Below are 25,738 nucleotides of genomic sequence, written 5' to 3'. Positions count from 1 at the left end.
ATACCATGCTAAAATATGAAAACTATGAGAGAATATTTGTTTGTGAGAATTTTCTATGTATTCTTCTCCTTGTAGGAGGTCATATTTATAATACAACAAAACTTGAATGGGCGAGTAAATAATAAATTCTTAAATCTATTTACAGTAGGAAATCAGGAATTAAAGTAAATCAATTACAAATAAAATAGGAATCCTTGGTGTGTAAGGAAAGTAAGTCAATATCCACAAGTCACGCCAACATACACTAGGAGTTTTAAGTTTACATGAGTCTCAAATATAGGACATGCATGAGTTTAGAATAAAAGACATGCTATAAGTCTCAAATAAGGATACTAAAAGACTTATTTTGCTTTCAAGTTTCATGTACGCATAAATAAAGGATATACTAAGTGCCAGTTTGACATTGCTTATTTGGGGTGATAAGTGATTTTTTAAAAATTTTGAGAAACCCAACCCGTTTGGTAAACTGTGAGAAAATCATTTATTGTTAAAAATTGCTGTGAGTGAAAGCTATAAGGGAAAGCAGCTAATGAGGTGCTTTCATTTTCTGATTATGCAAGAATCAGTTTCGAAGAGGCACTGGATTTAATGATTATGCGGCAACCATTTTTTGATTATGCGTAAAATCAATACCAACAACACTTTTAATAAAATTTTTACCAAATGCCAAATTGCTTTCTCTCACAACTGATTTCTCCCACAGCAAATCAGGATTATTTTCATATAAAGCAATGTCAAACTGGCCCTAAGTGCCCGTTTGACATTACTTATTTGAGGTGATAAGTGATTTATAAAAAAATTTGGGAAGCTCAGCTCGTTTGGTAAACTATGAGAAAATCACTTATTATTAAAAATTAGGGAGTTTCACTAAAACACCCAAAATGGGGGTTGAAATTATAAAAAAACCCAAGCACTATTTAAACATATAAACACACCCAAAACCCATCATTACACACACTCAAAACCCATTTATAAACACACCCAAAAAGTTGACTTTGGGGTTGATTTTGGGTGTGTTTCTATGTTTAAATAGTGCTTGGGTTTTTTTATAAATACATGTCTAGGATTGGGTTTATTTATAAATTTGTATAAAAATTATTGTGACAGAAAGCAGCTAATGAGGTGCTTTCATTTTCTGATTATGTAGGAATCAATTTCGAAGAGGCATTGGATTTAATGATTATGCAGCAATCTTTTTTGATTATGTGGGAATTAGCACCAACAACACTTTTAAAAAAATGTTTACCAAAAGCCAAACTGCTTTATCTCATAACTGATTTCTCTTACAGCAAATTTGATAGCTATTATTTTCACAACACAAATGTCAAACTGTCCCTAAATGACTAATTTTGCTTTTGGGTTTAGTGAATGGAGGCCCAAGGTACTGTGGGCTGCTTATTATGAGGAGTTACATTTACAATTTTGTCCTTTTTTTTGCATAACCAAGCACACCCATGACCTCCACTTCATAACAAGTGCCCTTAACCAACCAAGCTAAGTTTTACTTTGTGTTTATCTTGAATTTTTATAGTATTTCTATTATATTCACTAGCCTCTCCACACGTGCTTCCGCGCCTGCTAGAGGTTTTTTTATTTTTATTTTAAATTTATTTTATAATTAAAAAATATAATGGGTAGTTGTGCTTCATAAAAATAGGATTCATTATCCAATTTTTCTTTTAATTTTAATTTTTTTAATATGAAAAAGTGTGAATTTACCATATTATCCTCATTTAATTAATAATTTCAATTCTTAATGTTTGCATTAATCAATGGCATTCTCGGGTATTTTGAATGTTTTACCATTCTCTACCTTTTGCTTTATATATATAGATGAACATCAACTTAAATCCTTTCTCTTTTCATTTACACAAATTATCATTTTCTATTATGTTTATACTCAAAACTGGATGACCAATGGTGGGTCCAAACTTAAAGATGATGTGTGATCTGCCTTCGGTAGGTGCCTCCCTTCAGCAAGCCAAGGACTGTCTGTAAGGAGAAGAAGGAAAGACAAAGAGTGAGACCTTGGGTACTGGTGTGGTACCAGCCGAAGGCCCTCCGATGCTAAAGTTAGCCAAAGGAGAGATGAGGTAGCTATTAACAGAGCAGGGGTATAAATGTCAAGTTGATGCTATCTTGTGCCCTGGAGGTAAGGGGTTCCATTTATAACGGTATGAGGGTGTTCATTTGGTGTAAACTTTCAATGTGGGACTCGTGGAAATGGCCTAAAAGGGTGCCACGAGTCCTAGTGAATATGTTCAATATGAAACCTCGTGAGGTACCTTCAGTAGGCAGAATTGGCACGGGGTATCGAAGGTCCCCATCAATTGGCGAATATGAGCCTCAACAACTGGGTTGGCCAATGTGGGCTTTTATGGACCTTTCTTGGCATCAGGTTCCTTTAACATGTCATGGCTTGTGGGTTCGATCAAATATGGTACAAACAAGAGCCTTATAAGTTCCCGATTGAGAAGGGACTTCTTGGTTGGGGACTTGCACGTGTTTTAAGCATTTTGACCCAGAGCCTCGGCACAAAGATTTAAGCTAGTTCTCCATACTTTCTGATGATAGTCTCATAATTCCCCAAGTCTCCAACCAAGGGGTTGCTTGGAATGAGGGTACTTGGACATTAGCTACCAAACGACAAGCTTAGAGTGGTTCCATGGGGCATGTAATAGGGCCCTGCCAAACGGTATGGAAAGTGGTAGTTCAATCATGTGCACCTGCTGTTCAACATGCAAGGGTGAATGGGAGGGAATGGGAGGAGCATGACCCTATGCGGCTGCCGCTCGGCATGTGTTGATGACTTGAGTTGGTTGTTGAATCGCAACGCACTTTGAGATTCCTTGGAACTGGTGGCATGGGATAGTAGTTGTTGCATGTTATGATGTCTAGGCTTCTATGCACGCACTGCTGGGTATTTAATGCCAGTAGTGGACACGTGTCACCAGGGGGCTGCCATAATGATGGCGTCTTTTTGCTTCTTGATGCTATACCATGAGTATAAACAGAGCGAAGGTCGAGTTGGAAAAGCCCCGCTTAGTGTTGAGAGAAAAAATTTGGGCTTAAAAGAGGCGATTTCTGGCGAGTGAATTGTAGCAAGAAGGTAATTTGGACATGCGGTTTCTAGTGAGCGGCGATTTCTGGCGTTCTTCACCACTGTGCGAAACAAGATATGTAGCCTCAGCCCTTGTCCTAGCAAATCAAAGTGCATGATTTTTTTTGAAGTTTTTCATGAACATATATGAATTTGCATGAACTTGGTATGTTTAACATAGGCTTTGATGCATTAGGATCGAGTAGTTGGATTTGAACATGGCATTTAATTTCCTTTCACTTGTATTTGTAGATGTCAGAGAGCGAGTCAGAGTATGAGCATAGTCCTGCAGTGTTCAATGTGGATTCATCGAACAATAATCAGGCTACCGATTATGGGGGTGCCGAATCAAATGGCACTGATCTAGAAATATTGGATGAAGAGCATTTGGTGGTGCCTGTTGAAGCTGTGGGTACTTCACATCCTATTTCGAATTCTCTCGCAGGCTGTTGATGCGGTTAAGTACTTAAAGTTTCGGCGAGGTATTGGTGTGACGGATAAGTATGCAAGCCATCAATCAAGACTTCTACATCGGGCCATGGTGATCAGTGAAGGTTCCACATCCGTCCCTACAGAGGGAATCTGAGCGTGGTTGTAGGCAACCAGTGAGTGCCGATGGCTCAGCCGAAAGGCTCGGTCTTTGGCGTGGATTTCCTGGTGCCAAATATGGTAACAAATTGGGAGTTGGCCAAGATCCGGGCGAACTATCACATTCCAGCATCAGTAGGGATGCGGCTCCTTGGTTTGTTGGAAATAGCAAGCAACCCAAACGGTGAAGTTGTCTTTTTTACCGATGTGCTCAAGTATGGCCTTCGGCTGCTGTTGAGGCCATTGGTATAAAGGATATTAGCGCAGATTGATTATGTCGCAAGGCAATTTAATCCGGACTTCTAGATAATGCTTGGATTAGGGAGTGAAAGACTTCATGACTAGGGTGTTGAGCTCGCAAAACAACATGAAGACATTAATGGGTACTAATGTCTGATAGTTAGGAATCAGCTACCAGGGAGGCCGTAAAAAGTATATCCCTGCCTCATTTCAAACAATCGGTAGGCCCGGGGGGTGTCATTTGACAATCTGTCTAGGTCTATTTTTCTGCACGTAGAAGCTGTTTCATACCGATATTTTATGCATTGATTGTTTTGTGACGTTTCTAAGCAAGCTGGGTTATTTTGTGTGCAGTTTATTTGAAGTAGTCGAGCACATCGAAAGGGGACATTGGAAAGTTCGGAAGAGTGAGAAGGAAGGTTGCTGAAGACGATCGATTCTCTAAGATGTTGTTGAGCTTTGGCAACCTGTTCAAGGTGAGGTTGATAGGTAAAGCTAAGAAGTTAAGGAGAAAGAAAGAAGAGAGTAAGTTGTTCGTCTACCGTTTGGCAGTTTCTTTTTGCCCATCCCTTCGGTATCCTAGTTGGTGGTAATTTATGTTGATCCTCTACTAATATACATTTTGTTGCAGTGGCAAGAGGAAAGATCAAGAAGCATCCTGACCCATTTATGGAGAAGAAATGAGGAAATTCATTTAAGCCATTTGATTGAGGTGACAGCTTTTGATTAGGTCAATGAAAGACCAAGAAACATCCTGACCCTTTGATGGAGAAGAAAGTGTTGGTGTAGTAGAGTAGAGCCAAACCGAGATCATAGAAAAACTTTTTCATCAAAAGTAACATGTCTAGAAATAGAAAAAGATAAAATTCAATTAATTATCAGATGTATTGTCGAGGATTAGAGCTTGCATTGCACCTGGTTAATGGGGCTCATAATTTCAAGATAAGTGTACAGCCTTGTGGATGTAATTGCGGATTTGAGTTTATCAGTTTAACACACCTTGCATTTATTACTTGATTATTTTATTAATCGATTTTCACCATATTCTCAATTCATTGACTGGCCAATATATTCAGTGTTTACAGAAAATTTTAAGTCGAAATTCATAAAAGCAACCAATAATGAAAAGAAAACATAAACACACATTTTTTACTCCAAAAAGCTAACTTGTGTTAAGAATAGGGATGTAGCCAAGGATAACATAAACAGCCATAGGCTTTCATGAATTGATAATCTGGTGCACAATGACACAAATTTTGGAGAGGTGAGATGAAGTTGATACAAGACAACGACATTCTATTTATGAGATAGACTGTCGTTTGTGCAACTTCAACCCAATATTTCAAAGGAAGATTTGACTATGCAAAAAGAGTCCTAGTAAGCTCAATGATATGTCGATGCTTTCTTTCGGCTATCCCATTTTGTTCAGGTATGTGTGGACATGAAAATTGTTAGATAATTCCATGAGAAATGAGAAAGTGTCTGAAAGCATTACTAGTGTATTCTCCTCCCCCTCATTGTCATTGCCAAGAATTTTGATTTTATGATCAAATTGATTTTCTATGAGTAGCTTGAATGATTGGAATACTTGGAAAGCTTAGATCCAACAAAAACAAGTGAAGTCATCAATGAAAATAATATAAATCGATAATGAGACACAGAAGATTGAAGGGGCTAGTCCTCAAATATCAGAGTTTACTAATTGAAAAGATACACTAGAATTACAAGAGGAAGGTTTAAAAGACAATTTTGAGACTTTTCCTAATTAACAATCTGAGTATAGAGGAAGTTGATTCAATGAATCGGTTACATTGATTTTGTTCTTAGCTAAGAGTTGGCGAATAACTTGTTGAGAAGGGTGGCCTAATCGTTGATGTCATAATGGTGTAATGGTTAGTTGTGAGCCTTAATGGTGGAGTGTGGCTTGGGAAGGAGTGACCAGGACTGTTCCTACAAGTCAAGGCAGTGTGGCCTTTTTGAAAACAAAGTTGACATGTGATTCTGTGGTTGAAGTAGTTTGTGGGACGAAATGAGGGCATGTTGGAGAATGATGGTAGTATGGTGAACTTGTTGAAATTTCGATTTGAGTGAAAGTTAGAAGTGGATTGGTTGTTGGGGTTATTGTGGGGTAAAGGACGTGGATGTTGAGAGTTTTGATGATATGGTGTGAAGGCAATGGTTTGTGGTTCAGAAAGTGTGGGAATACGCTTACTTAGAGCCATTTCTTCACTTAGGAGAAGACCGTGAAACTCTTCAGCATTGACTGTCTCAAATTGAACCCGGATAGAGATGGCAAATGAGTCATATTCAGGGGGTAAGCCATTGAGAACATGGGCCACAAAATCTGTGTGAGCAAGTGGTGAACTAGCTGCAGTAAGAGCATCGAAAATTTGCTTAATGAGCTGTAAGTATTCAACAATTGAGAGAGAGCCCTTTTTGAGTGTTTGAATTTTTGTCTTGAGCTGGAAAAGATGAGACTTTGTTGTGGAGGAGAACCTTTTCTCGAGATTTAACCAAAGGTCATAATCGGTGTTGGAACCTACTATATAAGGAAGAATGCTTTCAGTGAGAGAAGCATTGATGATGATTTTGCAACTGAGATCCTTTTTATTCCAAAGCATAAAATAGGGGTTTTTGTGATTTGTTAGGGGGAGGCAGTGGATGTTTGCTTAGTTGTGGTTGTGAGGAACTAAGGAGGGCAAGGTTCTGATCCATCAACAATGCCAATGAGATCATAGCTCTTGAGAATAAGGAGAAATAAATCTTTCCACAAAATGTAGTTGTCACAGTTGAGTTTTGTTGGAAGAAGAAAGACAATGTGTTGTGTTTGAATGGAGGGATGAGAGGAAGAATTTTATGGCTCTACAAAGGGATTTATCATATATGAATTTTCAAACATATTAAGCTAGGCAATGTCGTGTGACTATGGCTACTTTAATACCATGAAAGTAAAAGACATAAAGAGGAAAATGAAAGTTAAAAGGTATAAAAGAAAAACACTCATTTCTATTGATAGTTTGCGTTTAGGCTTTTTGTAGTGTTGTTTTGTTTTTACAAAGTTGTTATAGTAGTGAAGGAAAGATAACTAAAGCATAAGAGACGAAAGGTGATGGGAATAAATTACAAGGCATGGAAAGCAACAAGAGATAGGTCTCAATCAAGATGGTAGACAACTTCATGTGGCCATGGAATATTCACGTTGTCTTGATGAGTGTATGAGTGCAAATGATTATTGTTAATATTATTAATTTTGGTTGCTGAGGAGAAGCTCAACAAGGCAACCCATGTAGCTATTTCTTACGTCCTTTGTAAGTGGACCCTCTTGATACTATGGACACTCTGCTCTTATCAGAGTGGTAGTGGTAGTGATGGTAGTGGATGTGGTTATGGTGGTGGTGGTAAGTGATGGTCGAGGTGGTTGGGTCTTGGTAGTGGTTGTGGTAGAGGTGGCCCCTTTCTCTCTTTTTACAACCTCATGGACAAACAAAATAGGAAAGTTACAGAACATGACAATGAGAAAACGGATAATAACTTTCGATTGGGATGAAGAAATACCTTAGTAGAATATTGTGAATTCTGTGAGCAAGAAAGAACAAAAAAACAAAATTGTTTAAATCACAAATATTCAATTGATTAACACGATGTAAGGATGAATGGTTATAGCTTTATTAAGGAAATAGGATTTTCTTGGAGCTAGATCGTACGTAAAAAATGATAGGGTTTAGACTTGTTATTTCCTTTTCTCTTCCTTTAAGTCTTGAATGACCAATCTCCTCTTTACAAGAAGTCTTATTCTATTTATAGGGAGTAAAAAATATTGATTAATTCACAAGCCGCCCATCTCGGCTTCGCGCCGAGCTGATTGTGTCACATCAAATCTGCCAGATGACGAGTGGTCGGGTTGGTCCACATCCCTAGCTCACGATAGATCTCTTACATTTCTACTAAGGGCGGGCCTGGGCAGAATAGCTTCCCTGCACATATGGCTGCAATCCCATTCAAGGAGATGGCGACTCAAGTGGCTAACACTTAGCTTATGATGGGATGGGGGCACGCTTTAAGAGGTGTGAAGGGTCGGCGGTCAGAAGGGATCTTGTCATCGACGTGGATGGCTTACATCCTTTCGTTCTTCCTGGGGCAACTCGGAGGCCGAGGCCGAGGCCGAGGTGTTGGTGCATCGTATGAAACCATGTGTTGTGTTTTTGTTGGGCGGATGAGTTCGGTGAGTGCCGAGCATCAACAAAAATCTTATGGCCGAAGAAATGAGGAAATTCATTGAAGCCCTTTGGTTGAGGTTGTAGCTTTTGATTGGGGCAATAAAAGACTAAGAACATCTTGACCTATTTAAGGAGAAGAAAGTATTGGTGGAGTGGAGCAAAGCAACAAAAGAACACTTGCAAAATATCAAAAGAAAACACGGTTTAAAAAGAAGGGAAAAGAGAGAATTTTAAAAAATGAAAGAAAAAACAACTATTGTTGGAGGAAAACCTCATCTAGCTCTTTCTCACCTATAGAGCTATAAGGCACACCTTTCTTATTCTGAAAGAGATGGCCTCTATTTTCCACTGGAAAAGCAAAAAAGCAAGTTACTCTATTGCATGTAATATTCTTTCTTGGTTACTAAAGATTAAAAGAAGAAAAAACAGAAAAATTGGAGAAGAAAACCACATAGGTAAAACGCATATATCAATATATGAATCAATCAAAATGAAAACAACATGAATTAACAATAGAGAAATTACATGAACAACAAAACCCATAAATCAACTACAACCCAAAACAATTATTATAAAAAATAAAATAAAATAAGGAAAACAATCACTATATGAATCAACAAAAAAGATAAAAAATGAAGATCAACAGAGAAAACAAATTATAAATATAACTAACAGATCGATAGAATCGGTCAACCTACAATCGACCAACAATTAGTAGAATCAATAGGCTTAACAAAGCTTACCCCTCTTATCGATTTTACTTGCTTGGTTTTAATCGGCACACCAAGAAAATTTATCTTGCAATTTTCAAGAAGGATGAGTTGAAACAAAGAACGATGGAATGAAAGAGGAAGAAACGATGAGAACGATGAAGAAATTTCTAAGCGAGTGAAACGTTCAAAACGAAGGAGATGCAAAGGGGACGGGGCAAAAAGGGAAATGGTGAAAAGGTTTAGTTGAGGGCAAAATCCTCATTTTACTATTCCTAAGGAACAGTCTAGGAACAACGACTCAGATTTAGTTTTAGTATATATATAATTTTGCAAATTTATGAAATACTAAGGTCCAAAATATTGTACAAAGGGTCCTTAATACTTTTTGTTTTTGTTTGTTTTTTGTTAATAACCAACATCACGCACAATGAACATGAGATCAAATGACTTGTTTTTGTTTAATGGTTCAAACAATGTTCTAACAATTATTTCATCTTCCAATAGCACGTGCAATAACAAATTGACACAAAATTGTAACAAGCTAGGTTGCTGCATTCTCCCTCACCACCATCTTTCTAAAAAGTTAAATTGTGTTGTTCAAAGTTTTAACTCATTGTAGCGCTATAGCAAGCAACAACTTCTAGACTATAATTGAACGTATAACTTACTACTTATTTGCAGATGCAACATCAAATCTCGACTGGCCAATTCCAACAACCACATGTAAGTTCTTCATTTGTTTTACCGTTATTAATTGATTTTTTTTTTTTTTGGTGGTTTAGCTTTTCTCTTTTCTTTCTACTATCTAATTCTATTTTTTTTTTCTCCAGCCTAAGGGGGTTATTGTGAATTACTTTTATTCAGTAGGCATCCTTATAAGTCACAATAGATATCGGGGATCGATAACAGACTACAATGGTGGTACTTATTATGCAAACTATCACGTATTTGATCGAACTACAAAATATATAGCTGAGTCATAGTTAGCTACATCACGTAACTACCACAATGAAAAATACCTCAAGGTATTCCATTTTGTTGAATTGTTGAGTGGCGGGATTATCATTTTCACACAGACCGCTAATTATACTCTTCAGGATTGGGTTAATGACAATCAACTTACCGATCTGAATAATCACTCCATAACTCAAGGGTTCCGACAAATTTTGTTTTGTTTCAGTGATCTTCTTTCTTATTTATTGATGCTTGTTGCCAGTCCACTTGATAAGAAAGAGAAAAGTATAGTACAAGCAATGAGCTCAAAATTGACTACTAGGAACAAAGATATAAGTTTCCCCACCACTTTTACTATTTGCTTTGCTATGTATTAGCTTTTATGATACTCTTTCAACTCATGACAAGAAAACATTAATGCTATATTTAATGTTGTCTATTTACATATTTCTCCACTTAAAAAAAATTTCTTGCTAAGAAAACATTAATGCTATATTATATGTTGTCTATTTAAATATTTCTTCACTTAAAATTTATTTCTTGCCAAGAAAAAAATTAATGCTTTATTTAATGTTGTTTTTGTAGGGATGTTTTGAACCATATCATTCCTCGTGCCGCTCATGGGAGCAATATTTCTCCAACAAATATTTATATTGTAAACAACCGTGTGAAATTTTCAAAAATGTGCCCAGTGATAGGAGATGATGTTACTCAATTTATCCAAATGATCAATTCTTTCTTCCTTGCTCTCTAAGTGCCTACAGAGTTAACAATGTTTCTGATATACCTAGCAGGCAACTACAATGACATGTAAGCAACAACTATTACTTTTTTTAATAGCTTTTTAACTCACTATTATAGTAGTTATTTGTATAGCCAAATATTATTAAAGCACCCAGTGTAACATCCCACATCGATCAACGGAGAGGGGGTGATGTGCCTTATATGTACATGTCCACCTCCATATAAGGCACATTACCCCCTACTATGAGATTATGCACTATGTCCACAGAAAGCCCAACAAACCGATTACAACATGTGTCCCTAAAAGCTACACAAACACTACATTATCATTCCTTCAATACAACCGCAATATAGGCACACACCCGGTATACTGAACTACTATTTATTTTGTCTTTCAATTTAAATTTAGTTTTATTATTCTAATTTTTATTGTATGTCCTTCTAGCCCTCAACTGATGAGGAAGCATATGATGCCCTAAATTGTTTTATGTCAACTTTTTTAGCGCATTTGTTTGAGGCCCTTGCTAGGAGAGGTTTATATTTTTAAAGGTATATATCACATCACATTAATACTTATTTTGAAATATGCAGGCATCAATTTCATTAATATCAGGCTTCTTGTTGAAATGGTAATTGTTTTATTTGCAGGTATTGGGGTTTGGACCAATCAACTTTGTTTTCAGCACGAGAGGGTTTAGTGCAGTAGATTGGTCATGGACTTGAAAATCATTGTATTAGTTGTTGGTACAATTTAACCAATCGTTTCTTTCATTTATTTCTCTTTACTCTAAAGAAAAATGATAGCACAACTCTCTTCACTTGAAAAAGTTGAAAAAGATTTAAGTTACAATATCAAGTTGTAGTCTTATTTGATCGTTCACCTATTTCACAAACATGTACACAGCAGCTCACTTATTGCTATAATCATCATTTACCCAAACTTCATAAAGCATGGTTTTTTTTTTGTTTTTGGGCACACATAAAGCATGGCTATGAGGATATCTGCTCGACAATATTCTCAAGCCTCCTCCAAGAAGAAAAATGAAAAACAAAATAATCTGAATCAATTTTTACAAGGCTATAAATATAAAAGCTATTTGCTTTAATAAGGTTATTGGTATAATTTTTCCCATTTAGTGGAACACTATCAAGAACATATGTGGTAACATATGATGACTAACTGAGACCTTGTAATTTATTAGATTAAGGATCTAGTATACAAGTTTATGGAACACTTATGTCAAGGTTAGGCTTTGGTCCTAAAATGATCCCCACATCGTCCCAAGCACGACAGTATGCTCGGATTTCATTTTGGTTACCGTTTGATTGTCGATCGGATATTGCATCTTAGGTGTTATCTGGGTTGGATATGTTCTGACTGTTGGATCGACTTCATTCACAAATATGTTGATTTAGGCACCTCTAGGATCATGTAGAAATTCATGGATCAAGAATTGGAGTCCCGGATACTCCGATTCAATAATTCAAAGTTTAGGTAAACGATAATCATCCGATCGTGCGATCTCAAGCGATCCGACCTTTCGATTTGGACCAAACTTGCAAGGCATGTTTAGTAAATTGTGTTGAACCTATAAGAACTCTTGGATTGGTGATTGAAGGTCGTGGACTCCACGGGGACCAGAATGACCAATATGGAAATTTAATTGCTTATTCAATCTCGAGTTGACTCGATCCAGCATGATTCATAATTGGGTAATTTTTGGGTCAACCCACCACCCGTTAAAACACATGTTTAACCCGTTTATTAAACGGGTCGTGTCAGCCCGTGTAATACAAGCCAACTCGTGAAAAAATGAAGAGAAATGGAGACTTCAAAACACACACTAGGGGTTTTGAACCCCCACCACCCTCATTCCTCTCCAACACCTTATCCATCATGCTATATACAACTTTGTGATTATATACTATGCCTTTTGATATCTATAATGTTTCTTTTTCTTCTTTTGTTTTCTTTCTTTTCTGTCTATCTTCTCCTCTTTTCTTTTTTTTCTTTCTTTTCATTCTCTCTTCTCTCCTTTTTTTTTTCTTTTTTTTCCTTCTCTTTAGTTTTCTCTCCTCTCTCTTTTTTTTCCTATCTTTTCCTTCTCTTTAGTTTTCTCTCCTTTATTTTTTATTTTTTTATTTTTATAAATGTCTTTCCTTCTATCCTCTCTCCTCTCTCTCTCTTTATTTTTTTTTCTTTTCCTTCTCTCTTCTCTCTTTTCTCTCTCTTTTTTTTCTTTTTTTTCCTTATATTTTCTCTCCTCTCACCTTTTTTTTTATTTAAATTTTTTCAGTTTTGAGTTTTGGAACATGCATGTTATTATTTATGAACCCGTTACACGACTCGAAACCCGCACGATAAAAGACGACCCGAACCCAACACGACACGTTTATTAAATGGGTTAGGTTCGGGTTGAGCATTCTTGTCACGTTTATTATCCCGACACGACACGACCCGACCCATTTCCAGCCCTTTTGCTTTCCAAGCAATTAGTTTGAATCCAAATATTTTTATTAAATTCTATTTATGTTTAAATGTGAATGGCTTGGAAAGTAGAAAAAGGAAATGATAACAGGAAAGGTTTTTAAACCACCATAGGTACCCAAAAGGTTGCCTTCACATTAGCACAACTAAATGGAAGCTCATCTATAATAATCATCTTAGCACAAGCTTCCAAAACATCAGTCTGCACAAACCCCCTGGCTACAAGCTTGTTACCTTGACTCTTATCACTACTAATTATCTTCTGGTTTTTGTCAACATTTGCAGGGTAATATTTGCAATACTTTCTAATATGGTTAAGCATTCTACTTGTCCCATTTTTCCCACTATCCATAACATAATCTCCTAAAGGACCTTTAGGACAATAGACACATTTTGCTCTCTTATGAACCACTTCAACTTCTATAATCTTCCATGTTGCATTTTTTTTTTCTTCCTTTTTATTGTCCTCATATGTAATAAAATGATCACAAACCCAACTACGTTTCACACCTCTATGTCTAGTTTCTGAGTTGATTTCACATACTGAGTCATCATCATCTTCTTTAATTTGAGGTGGCATTAGCACTACTGCTCCTTCTACAGATTGGGTTGGATATGGTGCAGATTGTGTTAGTGGTGGTGCCATCTCAAGTGATGGTGAGGTTCCTGTTGAAGAAGCAATATATCCAGATTGCATGAACAGAACAGAAGTATCAGATGGATATTATTAATAGATTCCTAGTTACAAGCTTAGCAAAAGTAATAATAATAATAAAAACAAGTTTCGGGGCCTCTTACCATTCCAAATTCCCAATTGGGGCTTTGGACTAGGTTGAAGCTGCAGATTCAAGAAAAATATACCTACAAGCTGCATCAAATAGCAGTTTCAGATTCATGAAAACACAAACAATTTTCTAGAAACCTGTAAAGACAATTTTTGTAGCATGTTGCAAGTTGTAAGATGTCCAACTATAAGACAAGCATAGAAGTTATCTAGAGCAGCAGAAGATGATTAGCAATGTACAAGTATAGGAAACTCTCAAAATCAAATTGAGCATTAGATCCTGATTAGTGCGTCTTAAGGCATTACATAATCAAATAGCAAACACACTCACAAATCAAGTTACATAAGCTTCCATAGTCTCAAAGCAAAACTCACTAATAATAAAATGGCTTCAAATAAAACTTGAGATAGTGATGAAAAATAATTAAGATTTGCAGCCTCACACAAGAAAGCAAGGGTTCTTTAATACAAAAATCAGACAGAATTTCAATGGTGGTCAACTATTGCAGACTTAGTATTTAGGTAATCAGACAGAATTTCAATACGAAAATATTGTGCTATCGAAACTAACTATTGTAGACTTAATATTTAGTCCACGGACAAAAACACATGGCCTTAACAAACTTGTTGATGACAACAGTTCGTATAGAATAGTTTATATGATGCAAAATTAGGGAACTCAAGGCATATATAAAAAACGAAAAAGGAAAAACAAGGAGACCAAAAAAAGAAATTAAAATCTTACATATCTCCTTCCAAAATAACTAGGACAAGCTTTCACAACACAACCCCAGTGACGATTTTTTAAAATGGTAGATCTTACAGATGTGTTGTACCTTTTCACGATCCACACCTCCTTCTCCTATGGAATCCTTAAGTTCCTTTGAAGCAAACAACTATATAACACCCAAATCACCAGTATAAATGCTCAAGAACAATACCAGCAAATCAATGATGTTGGGGACCAAAATCAAAACAATTTCTCAAATTTGAAAACAAATAATTGCAAACCAAATGAATACCTGAGAATTTGAGATCAGATTGAAATTGGTAGCAGAGGGAAACGGGTTTGAAGAAGTCTACAACCAAACCAACAATATGATCTTCAACAACCCCCTAATTTTTCTACATAGAAACTCAGAGAGACTTTGGGTTGGGGCTTTCCTTTTCCACTGGTTTGGAGAAGTACACAGAGAGAGAGAGAGAGAGAGAGAGAGAGAGAGAGAGAGAGAGAGAGAGAGGAGGAGGAGAGGAGGAGGAGGAGGAGGAGGAGGAGAAGATGAGATCGATTGATGGTGGAGGATTTGGGAATTATGGCTTCAAATCGTGATTGAGAAAGGAGAAGAGGAGAGAAGGGAAGAATTTGACAGAGGAAAGGAAAGAATGCACACAAAGAAACAAAGAGAAAGAGTCGACGAAATATCTGTGAGAGTAAGGTTGGAACTAAAATTATATTAGGATTAATAAAAATAATGTACTGTTTGGTACGGTATGACACCAACCGGGATCACAAATGTGGAACCAATGTTGTGTCAAACAATAACGAGATGACCCGATATCATCCCGTTTACATGTCAACACCAAATGGGATGGCATGAAATTGGCATAGTTTCAAGATGGTTTCGGTATTCCCATTTTGATGCCCACCCCTATTACAAATAGATTGTGGGTTAGGTCATTTATTAGGTATTATGTATTATGTTGACATCCACTTCATCTATGTAAAATATGGATTTAGAACATACACAATGAACTCCTTAAACCATCTCCTTAGATAAAGTTTAGAGAGGAAGTGAGAAAACCCACCTCCAACCATGCTCTCTATCCAAGTCCTAAAATATGGAGACTTCTAGGAGCTCCTAAATCTAATGAGAGAGAAATGACTCTTAGAGCATCCACAATGATGCTCTCTATTTTTTAGCTAAAATTTGGCTAAGAATATAAGAAAGCTATTTTAGGAGCTCTAAAAAAAAATTTAACTCCAACCATACTCCCTAATTTGGAGAGTCATAAATGCTATAACTCTTTTTTGATTGGTCCATCCCTATTAAAAAATAAAATAAAAAATGGTTAGCATTAAATAAATGTTTGAAATACTCATTAAATAAAGCAGCATTAAATTATAAGGAGCCACTATGAGTCATTTCTCTCTCCTCAGATTTAAGAGCTTCTAGAGGACTCCTTATTTTATGAGGTGGATAGGGAGCGTGATTGGAGTTGCATTTTTATCATTCATCCCTAAAATTTGTCTAAGGAGGTGGTTTAGGGAGCCCATTGTGGATGCTCTTAGTAGCTCCCTATAATTAAATACTACTTTACTTTAATGCTATTTTAAGTATTTATTTAATGCTAACTAATTTTTATTATTATTTTATATGAAAATGAAGCATTTATGCTAAATTAAAAAAATAAATAAATCATTTATGATCCCCTAAATTAGAGAATATGGTTGGAATTAAAATTTTATTAGAAGATCCTAAAATAACTTTCTAAGTATTTTTAGTTAAATCTATATATATAAAAAGCAAAATGCGGAGAATGGTGAAACATTCAAAATACTAGAAAATGCCCTTGGTTAATTCAAACTTTAAGAATTAAAATTATTAATTAAATTAAGATAATATGGTAAATTCACTTTTTTCATATTAAAAAAATTAAAATTAAAAACTAAATCAGATAATATATTATATTTTAATGAAATATAACAACCCATATTATTTTTTCTTAATTCTAAAAATAAAATAAAAATTAAAAAATAAAACCAATTGACACATGCTCCAAGGGCTAGTTTTAATTAAAAAAGAAGGAGCATGATTGTGATGCCCTATAAAAACACCGCCAATGTGGGGAAAAAAACAGAATAAAAGGAAGAAACACAAGAAAAATAACCACCGGTTCAAACTCAGTCTTGGTTCTCGAGTCTTGAACTCTTCCTTCTCTTGCACTCTTCCTTCTCTTATACTCTTCTTCGATCGCACACCCACGTCTCTGTGTAGTGTGTATAAAACACCCCAAAACTCATGTGGTCACACACCAATTGTCCCTGCAACTCGTTCGACGAAAGTCCCAATTCACATTCATTTCACACTCTGGAAACCCATCATCTCAAACTTTCTTTTGAGGCTTACAGAAATGTACGTGGTTAAGAGGGATGGGCGCCAAGAACCGTTGCAATTAGACAAGATTGCTGCCCGTCTACAGAGGTTTAGTTATGGGCTTAATGCCGCGCACTGTGACCCGGTGCTCGTGGCACACAAGGTCTGTGATGGGGTCTACAATGGAGTCACCACCACACAACTTGATGAGTTGGCTGCTGAGACTGCTGCGGCTATGGCTACAAACCACCCTGATTATGCTTTGGTTGGTCCTCTTGCTTAGTTTTACTATATGGGTTTGTTGAATTTCGAGTTATTGTGCATAGTTTTAAGCTTTAACAATGCTGCTGCTCTTGTTGTTGCTGTTAATGTTGTTGTTTATGTGTGTTATATTGAGTTTGAAATTTTGGTCAATAATGAGTTTGCCTTCCTTTTGCTGTTTTATGTGGTTGATGTAAAAATTTTGTGTAGTTGGCAGCTAGGATCTCTGTTTCGAATCTGCATAAGAGTACAAAGGAGTCATTTTCGGAAACGTGAGTGTTTAATTTAGCCCAACTGGTTTTGTTTTGTTTAATTTGGTTTTTGAGGCTTTCTTGGGGCTTGAAGATTGGATTTGCATGCTAAAGGAAGTAATTTTTATCAATGAGTGATTCAGGATTCGAGTCATGTACAACTTCTTTGATAAAAGGTCTGGGAAGAAGGCTCCTCTGGTTGCTGATGATGTTTATGAAATAATTATGAAGGTACTCATATAATTTTATTCAATTAATCTGATGGAACATTTTCTATTCTAACTTTTAACAATGCTTATATATTTTTGACACCGGTAATTATGAGCATATGCAGCTTAGTTAGCTACTGATTATGTGCTTATAATTGTAAAGTAAAGTTGAATAAATTTATGGTTAATGTAGTTAAGTTCATAAAGAGTGATGAGTCATACTCTTGACATTTGACAGAGAGGGGAAAGAAAAAAAAAGGATGAGGATTCCACTGGCTTATTTTTCTCTTCATTTGTTTCAGAATGCTTCACGCCTGGACAGTGAGATCATTTATGAAAGAGACTTTGATTATGACTACTTTGGTTTTAAAACTCTAGAGAGGTCCTACCTTTTAAAGGTAAATGAGAAGATTGTGGAAAGGCCACAGCACATGTTGATGAGGGTTTCTGTTGGTATACACAAGGATGACATCGAGTCTGCTCTCCAAACCTACCATTTGATGTCCCAGCGTTGGTTCATTCATGCTACTCCGACCCTTTTCAATGGAGGAACTCCACAGCCCCAAGTATGTATGATTAGATAATTTCTGCAATTTGGAAGTTCTACTCTTGGACTTTTATATTTACCATGTTTATATGTATATATATTTTTCACTTTAAATGTTAATTGCAGTTGAGTAGCTGCTTCCTTATGTGCATGAAAGACGACAGTATTCAAGGAATATTTGATACATTGAAGGAATGTGCCATTATTAGCAAATCAGCTGGAGGGCTTGGTATCTCCATTCATAATATTCGTGCAACAGGTAGCTATATTCGTGGGACAAACGGTACTTCAAATGGTATTGTGCCTATGCTTCGAGTGTTTAATAGCACTGCTCGTTATGTTGATCAAGGGGGAGGCAGAAGAAAGGGTACTTTCAAAAGTTCTAGCATCTCCGTGTTTATGTACATTGTTATTTCAAAGAAAGTAGATCTAGAGCTCCATTATATGTGTTCTAATGTTTGTAATATTTAATTTATTTTTCTTCCATGTTTGACATCATCAATTTTGTTTCCTTTTAGGTGCTTTTTCCATATATTTGGAGCCATGGCATGCTGATATATTTGATCTTCTAGATCTTAAAAGAACCATGGCAAGGTGAAGCAGAAATAGGATTAGCTTAATAATTTGCAAATCTATATGCTGCGACTTTTACTCCAAATGTGGTACTTAATGGGTTTCCAGATACACTGTTGTACCCCAATGATTTTTGTCCTCGATTTTTCTTCAAACCTGTTGTGTAGGATAATTTGTCCTTGATTTTTTTTAACAGGAAGAACATCGGGCTCGAGATCTATTTTATGCTCTCTGGATTCCTGATCTCTTCATGGAAAGAGTCCAAAATGATGGGCAATGGTCTTTGTTTTGTCCAAATGAGGCTCCTGGCTTAGCTGATCTTTGGGGAGAAAAATTTGAGAAGTTGTACACCCAATATGAGGACGAGGTAAACTTGATCTTCTGCTGTTGTGACAGCACTGAAATGATATAATATTCTTCTGGATTGATTGTGATATGAAAATTATGTTTTTCATGGACTAGGGTAAGGCAAAGAAGGTTATCCCTGCTAGGAAACTGTGGTTTGAGATGTTAAATTCGCAGATTGAAACAGGAACTCCATTTATGCTTTTCAAGGTATTCTAAGAGAACTGACATGCCATAGCTTCACAGCTTTTCCAGTGCTTTCTTTATAGTTTCCTTTTTTTTCTTCCATCCAGGATTCTTGTAATAGGAAAAGTAACCAGCAGAATCTGGGTACCATCAAGTCTTCAAATCTTTGCACTGAAATTATTGAGTTCACAAGTCCAACAGAAACTGCAGTTTGTAATTTGGCATCCATTGCATTACCCCGATATGTCAAGGAAAAGGTGTCTTTGGAATCTCATTTTAGTTTTTTCTTTTTCATTAATATAGGTTAGCTGAACATTTTTATACATGTTTCTCCAGCAGGTGTCTATTGACACAAACTCTTGTAAGATGATTGGATCTAGAGATTCAAAGAACCGGTACTTTGATTTTGACAAACTAGCCGAGGTTTGTTAGTGTGACTATTGTTCGTCCTTTTGCAGACAAACACAATACTAATAAGTAGACGCACTGGCCTTTTTTTCTTCCCTTAATTGCTTTCCATGTACAAGGACTGGAGAGCTATAATTTGATTGATCATTGCCCATTTTTGCCTTTTAGGTTACTAAAATAGTTACTGCAAATCTCAACAAAATAATTGATGTCAATTACTACCCCATTGAAACTGCAAAGAGGTCAAATTTACAGCACAGACCTATTGGTATTGGAGTTCAGGGTCTTGCAGATACTTTCATTCTTCTTGGCATGCCATTTGATTCGCCAGAGGTATCGTCTTACTTTGTAGGTTTGTATTGGAGTTTCTTTGGTTTAGTTAGGTTGAGTGTTTTGGTTTGTTAATTGCAGGCCCAACAGCTAAACAAAGACATTTTTGAAACTATTTACTATCATGCATTGAGAGCTTCTACTGATTTGGCCGCATTAGATGGTCCCTATGAGACATATCATGGCAGTCCTGTGAGCAGGGTATTTATAACTTTCTCCATTAGATCAGTCACCGTTTGTTGTGAGATTGTTGCATATGAGCTACTTTGCTTTGCCTGCATATTTTAAATAAATTTGTATGTTTCTAGTATGATACATGGCAATTGCATGTGGTCTGGGAATTATAAATTTGATGTAGGGTTGTCAAAGGGGTGCCCTTGGCCGTTGTAATTGACAAATTACTTCTTTAGATTGTGCTACTAAAGAGAACTTATAACATGTCTATTGTATTAGTACTGGACAAAAGGAAATGATTAAACTGGTCACAAAAACATTTTATCTTCACCTATGCTTAAACTTTTTGTTAGAAATTAAGTTATTGCACTAGACCAGTTGTTCACATTCTATTTTAAAGCTGCAATAGTGCAAAACATATGTTCCTATTAAACTTTATTTGTTTACCGGCAAAAGCAACTGTGGGAAATAACAGTAGAAGCATTGATATAAATGTTTTGTTCAACTCCTAACATTAATGCCTGAAGGGCTCAAAAAGGAAAACAAATTAGTGCAGCATACATACATTTCTTGGTGAACTCCACTTTTTGGTACTCCAATGTGCCTCATTTCTACCTTTTGTTTTCTTTCTTCTCTCTATATGCTCAGTTAAGAAATGCAGATCTTCATTTGTAAATTAATTGCGGTGTTGTTGTGGCTGGATTCCAATTTCTAGTTAGAAAATATAAATACTATTTTTCCCTTTTTGTCCTTAGGGAATTTTGCAAGTTGACATGTGGGATGTAACACCATCAGATCGATGGGACTGGGGTGCTCTTAGGCAAATGATCTCAAAAAATGGACTGAGGAATTCCCTTCTTGTAGCACCTATGCCAACCGCTTCAACCAGCCAGATTCTTGGTAACAATGAGTGCTTTGAGCCTTATACATCCAACATATATAGTCGCAGAGTTTTAAGGTTTGAACCTTCATACCTTAGTAACTCTAAAGGAGTGGTTTCAGCACTCTACAGGTCTAACTTTTCTTGTGTTTAGTGGCGAATTTGTTGTAGTGAACAAACATCTACTTCATGATTTAACGGAAATGGGTCTTTGGTCTCATGCTGTTAAGAGCAAAATAATTTATGAGAATGGCTCGATCTCAAACATCCCTGAGGTTCCTGAGGAGTTGAAAGCTATTTACAAGTACTGATTTCTTCTTTACCTTCCCGATTTTCAACTTTAACTAGTCTCTTCATATCGAGCTTGATGCTAAAGTCGTTACATGCAATTAGGTCTGTCTGGGAAATCAAGCAGAAGACCTTGGTTGACATGGCTGCTGATCGTGGGTGCTACATTGATCAGAGTCAGAGTCTGAATATTCACATGGATCAACCTGACCTTGGAAAGCTTACGTCCCTGCACTTCTATGCTTGGTCTAAGGTAAGAACATTTATCAATGAAGGTGACATTTATGAATTATTCAACTAGTTAATTAATATATATTTCATCGCTAAAAATGATCTAAAACTCCATCTGATTTCAATTTCCCATGTGCAAGGGTTTGAAAACGGGAATGTATTATCTAAGAACACGAGCTGCAGCGGATGCTATCAAATTCACTGTTGATATCTCTGCGCTTAATAACGTAATGTATTCAGGTTTTATTTATTTAAGTAGTTATAAATATTAAATCATATAAATCATATGGCACAACCTGTATTCATTGGTTGAGAAAGTTGAACTGATGCCGTCATAGTTCATTTTCTACAAATCCATGATTAGCAGTGATGTTTCCATTGGTTATAGTAGTACCGTACCATTCACATGACACTTATACACTGGTACCTTGAGATTTTATGGAAATAAATTTGAGCTATTTTTCTTCTTCGTAGTAATTTCTAGTAGTTCCTTCTTTCACTCTTGTATAATTACAACTAACAAAACATTTCTTGTTTTATTTGATGGAGCAGGATAATAATAACAAGGTGGATGGTGATGATAATGCTGATATGCCAGAAGTTTGTTTTCTGCAGAATCGAGAGGAGTGCATGGCTTGTGGAAGTTAAGCCCCCTCTCACCTCCACCTCTTATCTCCAATGTCTGAATCATGTCCTTGTTGACGAGAAGTGAGACGAATGGAGTTATGTACATCTGAGATTAGCTCATTTTGTCCATTCTAGTATCATATGCTACTTCAGCATGTATAATTTCAGTCTCAGCTTGCTAAACCATCAGCTCATCCTAGTCAACATTTCTGGCAGTCTATTTAAATTAGTTACACAGCCAGGCTGTGATTAATTAGCTCTGAGTGTATAATTAGTTACACAACTATGGTTTGATTGAGTAGTATAAATATGTAATCAGGCTATGCCTTAATTAATGAAAAGCTCATTACTTCAGTGTATAGCATCTTCTATTCGGATTCAGAGATACGTAGCTGCAAGAAAATGTATATAAAAGGCATTTGCCAAAATTGTTTGTACAAAAGTCATATTTGTGTTCTCATCTCTTGTTACACACTTGTGCATGCCTTGTCTTATGGGATTGAACTATATTAATTTGCCCCTAATTGCACTCTCTAGAGGAGTTTGCAACACCTAAATGTACGTAGTGTTTAGTTAGTGCTTGATAATTGTTATTGTACTGTTTAATGTGCCTTGAGTACAATGTCTTTATGGAAATCTTTTAGACACTGGTGAATCTACCAACTAGCTATTAATTTATCTTTGCTTTTGAAAGAGGACTCAAGTTCATCAAGTAGCTTGGAATTTGTCCATTTCTGGTTATAGTTGAAACAGTTGCAACCAGTTCCTTTTTGCTTTTGAAGTTTCATGTAGTCTTACCTTTTGACTCAACTTTTTATTGCTTTGTCTATGATCCGAAGTATTTAAGGTTCAAATTTTCTTAGGGGATAGTCAGGTCTTGAATGTTTATGCTCAGTGTAGTGCCCACAAGTCATGGCCACTGAGTTTGAATTGTACAAATTGCTTTGACAATTGACCTGGATGAGGACAAATTTTCAACACTTAAGCTATCTTTTGCTAGGGTTAATGGACTACAACTCTAAAATCTTAAGTTTGATTTGTCATGTAAAACAATTTCGGATAGTCGCAATCAAGGGCGGATCTATTACTAGGCTAGAGTGGGCTCTAGCCTAGGGGAAGATTTTTAAATATTAAATATAGTTAAGTTTATTCCTACTCCAATAAATATTAGTCCACTACACCAAATAAATATAATAAATTAATAATAGCTCAATTTAAGTAAAATAAATAATAGCTTTATTTAAAATAAGCTCATTTCTTAAGCATGTAGGAAATAATAAACATCAATCCAAACCTATATAAATTTGATTAGAAGTAGAACTCACGCTAAGGCTCTACCAACTTGATCTATTCTCATCGTACTGATATTGGGCTACACCCACAGAGAGCAAACATCAAAAAAATTCTTCTAGCCACCCAAAACGCTATATTTGAACCTTGAGAGCGTGGAGGAAATAGCTCTCATCCTCTAAAAAATTGTACCAACCTATCCTTAGTGGGTTCTTCAATCTTGATATGTTTTTCTCTTTTTTTTTTAATATTTAATTTCCAATTTTAATAATTGTTGTTAAGTTTTTATGATTTAGGGTTTGGGTGAATTTTTTTTGGAGATTGTTGATATATGTTTTAATTTTTGCAACTTGAATTATTAATTAGCATTTTTGTGACTTTGCTTGTAAAGTGACTTCGTTTGATTTATAAAATTTTATTTACATTTTTGTTTCATGAGAAAAAAAGCTTATAATTTATCTCCTTTAAAAAAAAAATTATTTAGCCTAGCCCTATAAAAATTCCTGGGTCCGCCATTGGTCGCAATCCTTAAGATTTTGAATGTGATAGTGTATCTTTCATCTGTAGTTAGATTTTGCCTTCTTTGTTTCTTTGTTTCATCTCATGGAATGTGAATAATGGTTTGATGGTGATAGATTGAATAGTCAATAGCAAAGGATTTTTCTGTGAATGCACATCCTAATTGTGTGTAAATTAGCTTAAATCTTTATCAAATTAATTCCTTGTTGGCAAGGGGCTTTAAAATTAAAAAAAAATTAAAAAAAAAATAGTAAAGGCAATGGGCTTATAGTAAGTGATTAAGAGCATTTGGCATCAGATGTCCTGGGTTCAATTCCTCGTTCCTCTCCCGACCACACTATCATTTGTATTAAAATAATTAATTAATTCCTTATTGTAACCGCGAGCCGCCCATGGCATGGAGGTCCCATTTTTATGTGAAGTGTGCTTTCCGCTATTATGTCCACCTTGTTCATATATTCATGCAAGAACAATTCACAACCACTAATTATAGAATACTTTAGTTCATAAGTTACTCAAAAAATAAAATGCTTTAGTCACTTCAAGGGGCTCAATGCCTCAACAATTTTGATACGAAGTACAAAATGAAATCTTATTCATTATTATTTTCCCCTGCTTTGATAATATCGTGGTTATGTACATTGCATTACCCATAAATTGATTCGTAAAATATTTAACAAAAACGTGCTTATATGTACTATTGGTACTTATCTTTAATCATAACTTCACTGTTAAGATAATCATAACTTCATTGTTAAGATTTGGAGATTCTTCTCTCTTTGCATTTCACATTGCTTTTAAGAAGGAAAGTAATCTTAATCGTGTTTTCCACGATGTCACAAGTAATAAGTTATTACTATATGATACAATTGAAAACACGATAAAAAAGTAATAATAATCTTTTTTTGTCTTGAGTCAAAATAATAACAGGGTTGGAATTATCATTCCCATCTGGTTATCAGTTTTGTTAGAGACAAAAAATTATGATTTTCAGTGGTTTTTCTCCCTGAATTATGACACTTACTGAAATTAACTCCCTGAATTTTTTTTTTAAACAAAATCAACCAATTTAGTCCTTAGAGAAAAACAAATAGCCTATTTCAACCCTGCTATTAGATTTTATCACATTTCATCCACTTTTCTATTTAAAAAATCACATGCCACTCATGTGACTTACTATTTGAAATTTTTATTATTATTAAAAACTAAGATATTTAAAACATAATAATAATAATAACAAAAATCTGACAATTAAAAAACGACAAATTCCAACCCATCATCCACCTCTTTCTCTCTCCTTCCCATCAATCAGAATTTTTTTTAAATGTTATTGTATTTTTCTTATTATTTATTATTTATTTTCTTTTTGTTTGATATTTTTACTCAAAATTACAAATTTACCCTTATAGTTAACGAAAAGTTGGATGAAATTTACAAAATTTAACGGGCAATGGCTAAATTGGACATTTTAATTAATTCAGGAATTAAATTGGCTAATTACCCTTTTAGTTTAGGGAGTTAAGTTCGATTAGGGTCCTAAGTCCAAGGGTGTACGGCAATTTACTTCGAAAAATTATTGTGTGGTACTCAAGGGCGGAAGTAAGACCATCTGCAGTCATGACTAAATGTAGTCCAGGGCTATAAATTTAGCCCTTCAAAATATTAATTTTTTAAAAGAATAGTATATAGTTAAATT

At 35.6% G+C, this 25,738-nt stretch overlaps 1 protein-coding gene across 1 annotated transcript; it reads left to right on the top strand.

Annotated features, from left to right (window-relative positions):
• The first annotated feature begins 16,688 nt into the window (after positions 1 to 16,688).
• LOC103336241 (ribonucleoside-diphosphate reductase large subunit-like) lies at positions 16,689 to 22,675 on the top strand. Its single transcript, XM_016795085.2, is given in 18 exon segments — positions 16,689 to 17,188; positions 17,395 to 17,456; positions 17,579 to 17,666; positions 17,947 to 18,210; positions 18,318 to 18,558; positions 18,710 to 18,766; positions 18,769 to 18,785; positions 18,961 to 19,131; positions 19,227 to 19,319; positions 19,403 to 19,552; positions 19,632 to 19,718; positions 19,872 to 20,036; positions 20,115 to 20,234; positions 20,963 to 21,165; positions 21,242 to 21,391; positions 21,481 to 21,628; positions 21,747 to 21,833; positions 22,159 to 22,675. Coding segments are annotated over 18 exon segments (2,427 nt in total). The 5' UTR covers positions 16,689 to 16,960; the 3' UTR covers positions 22,255 to 22,675.
• Positions 22,676 to 25,738: the final 3,063 nt, after the last annotated feature.

The sequence above is a fragment of the Prunus mume genome, linkage group LG6, assembly GCF_029339155.1.
Source record: "Prunus mume cultivar Tortuosa linkage group LG6, ASM2933915v1, whole genome shotgun sequence".
Classification (NCBI taxonomy): Eukaryota; Viridiplantae; Streptophyta; class Magnoliopsida; order Rosales; family Rosaceae; genus Prunus; species Prunus mume.
Note: the sequence above shows the minus strand (reverse complement) of the source record. Positions and strands in the feature narration are given on the sequence as shown.